The sequence below is a fragment of the Lithobates pipiens genome, unplaced genomic scaffold, assembly GCF_037356315.1.
Source record: "Lithobates pipiens isolate NorthernLeopardFrog02 unplaced genomic scaffold, aLitPip1_a1.2 Scaffold_8, whole genome shotgun sequence".
NCBI lineage: Eukaryota > Metazoa > Chordata > Amphibia > Anura > Ranidae > Lithobates > Lithobates pipiens.
Window position 1 is genome coordinate 221063309 of NW_027507903.1, and position 9316 is coordinate 221072624.

Below are 9316 nucleotides of genomic sequence, written 5' to 3' on the forward strand. Positions count from 1 at the left end.
TAAAAAAAAATTTTAAGGTGGATGTAAACTCAATTTGTTTTTTAATTAAGACTTCTACCTGGTATAGTAGAGGATGTCATGTCATCAGTCTTGCCACAAAGAGTTAATCCAGCTCTGAGCAATCATCCTATCTTTTTTCAGTAAGAGCTGTGCTGTGAGTGACATATCATTTCCATATCTCATGCACAAGCAGCCCCAGCGTCACATCCCACCTCCTTTCTTTCCCCCCCTCCTCCAAATCCTCTACTACAGCTGGCTAACAGTGTATAGCACATGCGCAGGAGTGACAGGGGGCAGTGAGAGCACTCTGCTTTTCCCAGAATGCGCTCTGTTTCTATTGTTTGTGCACTTTCACTGAACAAGCGTGAGGTTTGTCCTCACGATGTTGCCTGGCAGAGGGGAGTGTGGAAGTGGGCGGGGAGTCTGGTGACGTCACAACTCTGCACAGCGAGTGCTGAAAAATAGACACGCCCATCGATTCTGGAGATTTGCAGGGCTCATTGTGCAGAAAGGGGTGACATTTCACAGGTAGGGATACATGCAGGAGGCATGTATACACATGTAGAGTAGTACTACCCTGTTTCCCCTAAAATAAGACCTAGCGTGATTGTCGAAAATGGCTGCAATATAAGCCCTACCCCCCCAAATAAGCCCTAGTTAAAGTCCTTCTATGTCTTATTCTCAGGGTAGGGCTTATTTTTGGGGAAAGAGGATGGGGTTTATTTGGGGGGTAGGGCTTATATTGCAGCCATCACCGACACTCATGCTAGGTCTTATTTTAGGGGAAACAGGGTATGGCAATGGTTTGTAATGATGAGTGCTGGGATTACATCCACTTTACTAATTATTAGTAAAAATAATAACTGTTAAATTGTAAACGGATTTGGTATCCCCAAAATCCTGGAGCCTTTATATGCATGTATAAATCTTAGCTCTCATTGTCCGGAGCCATCCTACATCTGTCCTCATGTTTCCTCTTCCTGCTTATATTAAATGTGATAGGCAGCCTCATTCACCAATAAACAGGGGAAGGTGAAGGAGATGGGGACATGAAGAGGCAGTCCAAATCATAACAAAGTTGTGGTTGATTTTTACATATCAGAGCACCCCAGTTTGTGATGCCTGGACATTCTAAAGATACAGCAAGCATGCAGAGAGCCAACTTAAAATGCATTTTCTATGTACCTGGGGCCACCCTACAGGTAAAAATGGAGCCTCCGGCTTATGTTACACCCAAACATTTATAGTGATCAACGTAAGCCATAATCCTTCATTTATATTCAGGCATCTAAAAAATGTGGATTCCTATACATACAATAAACCGTATATATTGGTATTATTTTTGTTAAATATGAGCCTCACATTCATAACAGTGTGTGAAACTAAGTAAATAAATCTCACAGATACATTATTATAACAGTTTTACTCTTATCTCTCAACGTAAGACACTTTACAGTATGTTTCCAAACAATTTCCCTACTATATATTGTCCTGTAAAATGTTACTAATTTAAAGTGGCCTCTTTCTATATTTTTCTCTATATGTACAATAGAGCCATTCATCTACAAATGCAGTCTATCTTCAGTGTTTACAAAAAGTAAAGGAAAGCATGAGAATGTCTTTTGTAAGCACTTTTACTAATAGTGAAATTTGTTAATTTTGTATTTGTTTTAAGGCACAATTCCATGCTCTAGTTAGTATTGCTGAGGTTGCAATACTCTAAACTTACTTAATGAAATATTTTTCTCTTCTCAGCAGAAAAAGCCAGAAGAGGAAGATGGTACAACTGACACAGCAACTTCGTCGTCCAATAACCATGAAAAAGACAGTGGTGTAGGGCGCACAGATGAAAGTCAGCACCATGATGAGAGCTCAGAAATGGAAAATATAATCAAAGATCACAGAATCACTTGTCTTCAGAAAAACCCAAAGCTAAGACAAAGTCAGGATACATTAGAAAGTATTGAACTCCAGTTTAATGACAGTGTGGTTTCTGGGGAATATATGGATTCTGATCCTGCCATCAGTCAAGAAGAGGAGTGTGAAAGATTTCGACAGTTATTAGAGCTGAAGTGCCAAATCCGAAACCGAGGAGAGTATGACCTGTACTATTCCAGTAGTACAATTGAATGTAGCACAACAGAGCCTTGTGGAGTAGAACATGAGTTACAGCTTTTGAATGAAGAGCTGAGAAGCATTGAACTTGAGTGCCAAAGTATAATGCAGGCGCACCGGCTCCAAAATGTTAGGAATCAAACTAGCGATATTTTGGAAATTCACAGTGATGAGATGTGCAATTATAATAATAGCACAGACTTACGAAGAGACAAAGTGGGAAATATGAGAGAGCATACAGAGCGATCTGATAAGGACAGTTCCAGTGCATATAACACTGCAGAAAGTTGTAGGAGCACACCACTGACTGTAGACAGGTCCCCAGACAGCTCCTTACAAAGGATAATTAGCATCACAAACAGGAAAAATATTAGTAGCACCATTGTAACAAACCATCTATCATCTGGACTAAGCAGTATTGAGTATACTCCAACCAAATCTCTAACCAGTGTGCATAGCCTTCCAGCAGAATGTCAAGATACTGTGTTAGAGTGCAGTAAGTTCTCAGATTGTAGGAAACCAGTCCCAGATGAAATCCCATACCTTTCACCATACCACAGTTCATCATATAGATATGGAAATGTACCAGTCCATGCAAGACATTATCAAAGTTACATGCAACTCGTTCAACAGAAAACTGCAGTAGAATATGCACAAAGCCAACTAAATCTAGTAACAATGTGCAGAGATTCTCCAAGGTCATTAGAGCCAAGAATGGAATGGAAAGTAAAAATAAGGAGTGATGGGACAAGATATATCACTAAAAGGCCAGTAAGAGACAAACTTTTGAAAGAGCGTGCCTTAAAAATCAAAGAAGAGAGGAGTGGCATGACAACAGATGATGATACCATGAGTGAGATGAAAATGGGAAGATACTGGAGTAAAGAGGAAAGGAAACAGCACCTTATGAGGGCAAAGGAGCAGAGGAGGCGTAGAGAATTCATGATGCGCAGTAGACTGGAGTGTCTTAAAGAGAGCCCACAGAGTGGTAGTGAAAGTAAAAAGGAAATCAGTATAATTGAACTGAGTCACAGAAAAATGATGAAAAAACGAAACAAAAAGATCTTAGACAACTGGATGACAATCCAAGAACTTATGACACATGGTGAAAGGTCTCCTGATGGTTCCAGACTACATAATGCCTTTTTATCAGTCACTACTGTTTGAGTAGGACTGTAAAAGAATAGGCTATCTTTTTTGATAGAGTACGATTGCCTCGTTCAATGTGGCATTTTTATATACAGTATTTTGTGACTGTTTATAGTTTCAATTTTGTAAAATCTATTTGGCAATTTTACATTTTTTTCATATATAACTACTTTGCTTATTAATATTAAATGATTTGAGAATATATTAAAATGCTCTTTTTTTGTAAAAAAAATTAAACTTGAAAGAAAGCCATTTGATTTCTTACTATGGTGTATCTATTGTAGTTGAATTTTTTGATTTATTTCTCCAGTTAATTTTTTTTCTACTTTCATGATAACTTACAATAAATGCCAAATTAAACAGTTTTATATACATATGATATTTGAAGTGCATACAGATAAAGTGCAATGTACCAGATCTCATCCTATGCTTCAGAAATGTTTTTGATTGAGAATGTATACATGAAATATGTAATTTACAACTGTATATGTCCAAGTCAAATGTCAGTGGCAAACCTGTCACTATTTGTGCAGGCCTCAGTCATGTAGCTAGATATAACTGTGGAGATGGAAGCAAAATAAATTATTATTCAGCATTGTTCATAAAGATTGTATTTTTTTTTTTCACTTTAACCTAGGGTATACTAATCAGGCAAATGTAATAAATTTGCCCCTTACCCTAAGGGTAAATTTATGAAACAGTGAAAGTGACTTTCACCATTTACTGGTAGTGAATCAATCACTGACATTTAAAACATGTGCACTAGGAAGATTTATCTGCAGTCAATGTTTGGTTAATGTCAGATTAAGTGATTTAAAAATATTTCCTATGTTGTTTGTATAATGATTATAGAGTAAAAAAAAAAATCATTATTTAGTCAGACATAATGTCATGCTGCACTGAATGGAGTGGGTATTTGGCTGGTACAAGAATGAAGGAGTTGTTATAGCATGACTCTCATACTACTTTTCAGGAGAGCACCTGCTCAATTGCAGGCAGCAATCAGAAAAACATCAATGTTTGTAGCATGATGTCATTACAATGCTTTCGGCAAATTCATATTAACTTATGTGAATCAGGGGTGCCTAATTACTGCCTATCTCTGCACTAACTATCACCAGCCAGATTTTCTGTGATATTTCAGACTTACTGTGTTCTTTGGATTCCTCAGACCCGGGGAAGTGTCCCAGGCTAGCTGTCATGCACCTGTTCTGCTTAGAGGCAGTCTCACCAGGTTCCCTGATCATTACGAGTTACAACTTCCTTTGTAGATTTTGCTGTATGTTTGGGATCATTGTCTTGTTGGAAGATAAATCTCTGTCCCAGTTTCAGGTCTTTTGCAGACTCCAACAGGTTTTCATCCAGAATGGTCCTGTATTTGGCTGCATCCATCTTCCCCTCAATTTTAACCATCTTCCCTGTCCCTGCTGAAGAAAAGCAGGCCCAAACCATGATGCTGCCACCACCATGTTTTACAGTGGGGATGGTGTGTTGAGGGTGATGAGCTGTGTTGCTTTTACGCCAAACATATCGTTTTGCATTGTTGGCAAAAAGTTCGATTTTGGTTTCATCTGACCAGAGCACCTTCTTCCACATGTTTGGTGTGTCTCCCAGGTGGCTTGTGGCAAACTTTAGACAATACTTTTTAAGGATATCTTTGAGAAGTGGCTTTCTTCTTGCCACTCTTCCATAAAGGCCAGATTTGTGCAGTGTACGACTGATTGTTGTCCTATGGACAGACTCTCCCACCTCAGCTGTAGTTCTCTGTAGTTCATCCAGAGTGATCATGGGCCTCTTGGCTGCATCTCTGATCAGTCTTCTCCTTGTCTGAGCTGAAAGTTTAGAGGGACGGCCAGGTCTTGGTAGATTTGCAGTGGTCTGATACGCCTTTCATTTCAAAATGATCGCATGCACAGTGCTCCTTGGGATGTTTAAAGCTTGGGAAATCTTTTTGTATCCAAATCCGGCTTTAAACTTCTCCACAACAGTATTACGGACCTGCCTGGTGTGCTCCTTGGTCTTCATGATGCTCTCTGCGCTTTCAACAGAACCCTGAGACTATCACAGAGCAGGTGCATTTATACAGAGACTTAATTACACACAGGGGGATTCTATTTATCACCATCAGTCATTTAGGACAACATTGGATCATTCAGAGATCCTCGCTGAACTTCTGGAGTGAGTTTGCTGCACTGAAAGTAAAGGGGCCGAATAATTTTGCACGCACCACTTTTCAGTTTTTTATTTGCTAAAAAAGTTTAAAATATCCAATAGATTTCGTTTCACTTCACAATTGTGTCCCACTTGTTGGTGATTCTTCACAAAAAATTAAAATGTTATATCTTTATGTTTGAAGCTTGAAATGTGGCAAAAGGTTGAAAAGTTCCAGGGGGCCAAATACTTTCGCAAGGCACTGTATATCAGGGTTCTACTCGCAAAATTAGGCTTAAATCATAAACAGTTTTCTGGACATTCATTTAGGATCTGCAGCTTCCAAACTGGGGGTCTCTTCTTATATCATCAAGTACATGCGGTGCTGAAGGTTCTCTTGTTATAGCAGATATATTCCAGACCCCCATAATGAAGTCAGCAAGGTATTTTGCTATTTTACTGGACTGATTGTTGTTACCTGTCTTTCATTAAAGCATTTCATTACACCTATTTTCGTGTCTTTTGCCCTCTTTTAGGCATACTGACCAGCTTGACTAGGGCACACCTCAGTTTTTAGTTGTTAGGGTAATTACATTTCCAAGTGAAGACGCTGACAAAAAGTCAGAAGGCTAGCTGGATTTGTAGGAGGAGTCTGGAGGGGTAAAAATCCTTCCTTCTCTGTCAGGTCCCACATTGGCTCATATTCCTGGTTCTCACTCGCCTGTTTCCCCCACACTTTCGTTATTTCATTCACATCTCACACATTTCATATACAGTACATTTATTCAGGGTATTCCCTCTTTTAGGTGTACTGACCAGTTTTACCAGGGCACACCTCAGGTCTTGGTAGTTACTAGGGTAATCACATTTCCAAGTGAAGACTACAATTTGTAGCATTTGTTCCAAAAATGTATGCCTTATTTGTTAATAGTTAGCTCTAACGTTATTTTTTCAGTTAAACAGAAAAAGCACACAGTTCAAAATGGCATTGATGTGTACGCATTACTTCCTGTAGAGGAGTGACGTTTTGGATTAGTCGTGCACATACATCAATATGAATTTGAGTTGTAATGATCAATTATTTTATATTAATATGATTGAATATGCATCACAATAATGGACCAATAGAGAGATTTACTTAACACCTTGCTAGCAGACACTGTGGTGACTAGAAATGATGAGAAAACCATCAGTTTGAAAACCAATCACACTGGTGAATTTGCACATTGCAATTTTTTTGTACAATTCATGGAACATGATTACCTGGTATCATAAATTGTGATATTCTCTGCAAATTTTCGTGTTGATATTTAAGAGAATCAAATGTTGAATGCTGTTAGTAAATTAACAGTCTCTTAAAAAGTATACAGACTGTGTTTTCTTGGAAAGATTTGCAAACAAGGTGTCATGAATGTACACTGTAATTGTACAACATTGACAATAGTATATTCTAATGCCGTGTACACACAATCGGAATTATGGTCGAAAAAAGGTCTGAAGGTTTTCCCGATGGAATTCCGACGGAATTCCACTCAAGCTTTCTTGCCTACACAAGGTCACACCAAATTCCGACCGGCAAGAAAAAATTAAAGGCTTAACATGTTGAATTCCACATGGTCAAGTATGACTATTAAACATAATATACCTGAATTTTATTTGAATCTAATTAAAATTTAGATTTGATTAACTATCTAAATTTTTGTATTTTCATTAAGTAAATAAAAAAAGACAGACAGTGTTCCATACCTAATTATACAGAATAAATGTTGGTGGGGAAAAGGGAGTGAAGCTGTGCCTAAATGGGCAACTAACTGCTGAGAACCTAACCTACTCTCTTGGAGACACACACACTTTCAGTTCTAAGACCAGACCATCCCCAGTTGAACACAATCTTTTTGTTGCCTCTACTGTCCCTCCCTCCATTACTGTTTCAGAATTTTTTTGTAAACATATGCAAGGGAGTGAAGCTGTGCCTAACTGAGAAACTAACTGCTGAGAACCTAACCAACTCTCTTGGCGATACACACACTTTCAGTTCTAAGACAAGACAATCCCCAGTTGAACAAAATCTTTTTTGTTGCCTCTCCTGTCCCTCCCTCCATTACCATTTCAGAAGTTTTTTGTAAATATATTCAGTATGTTAACTATTAATAGTAGAGACTAGTGTTCTTTGCCCATTCTCGTCTTTTCCATTTATAAATGGCTGTGTCCAAGATGTGTCCAGGATGTGAAGTATGCAGATTTCCACAGTTTGCTGAATGTTTTATTAGTTTTGTTCGTTGTTATTCGTTTTGAATAAGTGAGGTAGCGGATACGGCATTAACCCTGCTGAAACAAGCCTGAAGTTGTGAGCTCTATATATACTCTCAGCCTGCTCAGGGACTTTGATCCACCAGATCCAGTTTCTGTACATGTCAGGCTAGGGCAGGAGTATCTTTGTGGTAAAATCCAGCTGATGTTTGGTGAGACATAGAAATATGTGGAGAATATTTTTTTTTCTTTTGCAGAGTTAGTCACCTGGGCAGCAGTAGATTGTTTCAGGTTGTTTAGCCAGGGACATGTATGTACCTCTTCCTTCTTAAAGTGGAGTTCTGCCCTTTTTTTTTTATTTCCCTCTTTGCAATGCAGTGCTAAATGGCAATTTTTTTTTTCGAGATGTAAATACCTTTTTTGTTATCTTCAGGCAGCACTTCCTGTCCCAGCCGCCTAGGCGATTACGTCATTAGGCAAGTCCCATTGACTCTTGGGATATCAGTGTCATCTATTCCAGGAGTCTTTGGGAAGTCCAATAATCAAATCTCACTGTATTTTATGCTTTCCCCATCCGCACTTGCTGGGTTCTCGTTTGATTGACCGGTCGCCATAATAATGGGGCAGGAAATTCCGCCGCCATTGCTTTGGCAACCTGCAAACAGCAAACTGCGCTGTGCAGTGTCATTACTGTGTAGGCATGAAGTTGGGAGGCGTATGCTGGGTAGCCAGCTGCACTTAATCCCCAAAAATTAACAGGATCGGGCTTCAGGAGCTCTGCTTTAAATTTGAAGAAAGCCCTGCACTACAAACTTTCATGCATTGTTGCTTACAACACATGCTGCACATTTAGGGGGTAGTGGAAGTGAAAACAGACTTTTACTTCACAAGAAGTGACTAGAGCAGATAAGGAGGATTTAGGGGTTCATAATCAAACTCTCAGATTTACCAAACTGCAACAACTGCAAAAAGCTCAAGATCTGCAATACTTTCTGGATGCTATGAGTGGCACTTTTGCTATTGCCTCTCAACATTTATATTGTGGAATGCACTGACACTGAAATGTCAAGAATAATATTTTATAGAGGCCTAATACCTGCTAAGCAAATTTATATATACTCTGTGATAGATGGACTTTCATATATAATAATGCAAACAGAGGTAGTATTTCTGGTTGAACAAGAACCACAACATTCATCATATTTGTAATTTAGTATATAAAATGCGTGCATTCCAGATCACATGGTTGATTGGCGGTGACCATTTTTTATTGTGGCCTAATATAATTTAACTTTATTTTGTGAGTTAAGAGAACTTATAAAATATTTTACAGCAAATTATTCCTTACATTTATTTTTCCTTCAGAGCCCCTTCTTACTCTTGCATGCGTGGTATAATGATGCATTGTGTATGAATGTTGTGCATTTTTACTATTCATTTTCAGTGACATCCCAATGCATATACAGGATCAAAACAAATTAACCTGTTTCTAAACTTTCTATAATGCATGTATTAAAAAACATATGTTTTATCTTGCGGGACACTGGAAAAAATAAGGCAAATATGTTTTTTTTGGCCAGTTGACACATGTTGAGGGAACAGACACGAATAATGCAATGTGTGTTGAGCTAAAATATGCACATCAATGTGT

At 38.4% G+C, this 9316-nt stretch overlaps 1 protein-coding gene across 2 annotated transcripts in view; it reads left to right on the forward strand.

Moving 5' to 3' along the window:
• PDZRN4 (PDZ domain containing ring finger 4) overlaps nt 1-3870 on the forward strand; it is a 253740-nt gene extending 249870 nt beyond the window's left edge. The window contains exon 8 of one of the 2 annotated variants that reach the window (XM_077472343.1): nt 1756-3870. In XM_077472343.1, coding sequence (XP_077328469.1) covers nt 1756-3282 — 1527 coding nt within the window. In that variant the 3' untranslated portion in view covers nt 3283-3870. The remainder of the gene's footprint in view (nt 1-1755) is intronic. The other variant, XM_077472344.1, reaches the window with a different exon arrangement.
• The last annotated feature ends 5446 nt before the right edge of the window (nt 3871-9316 follow it).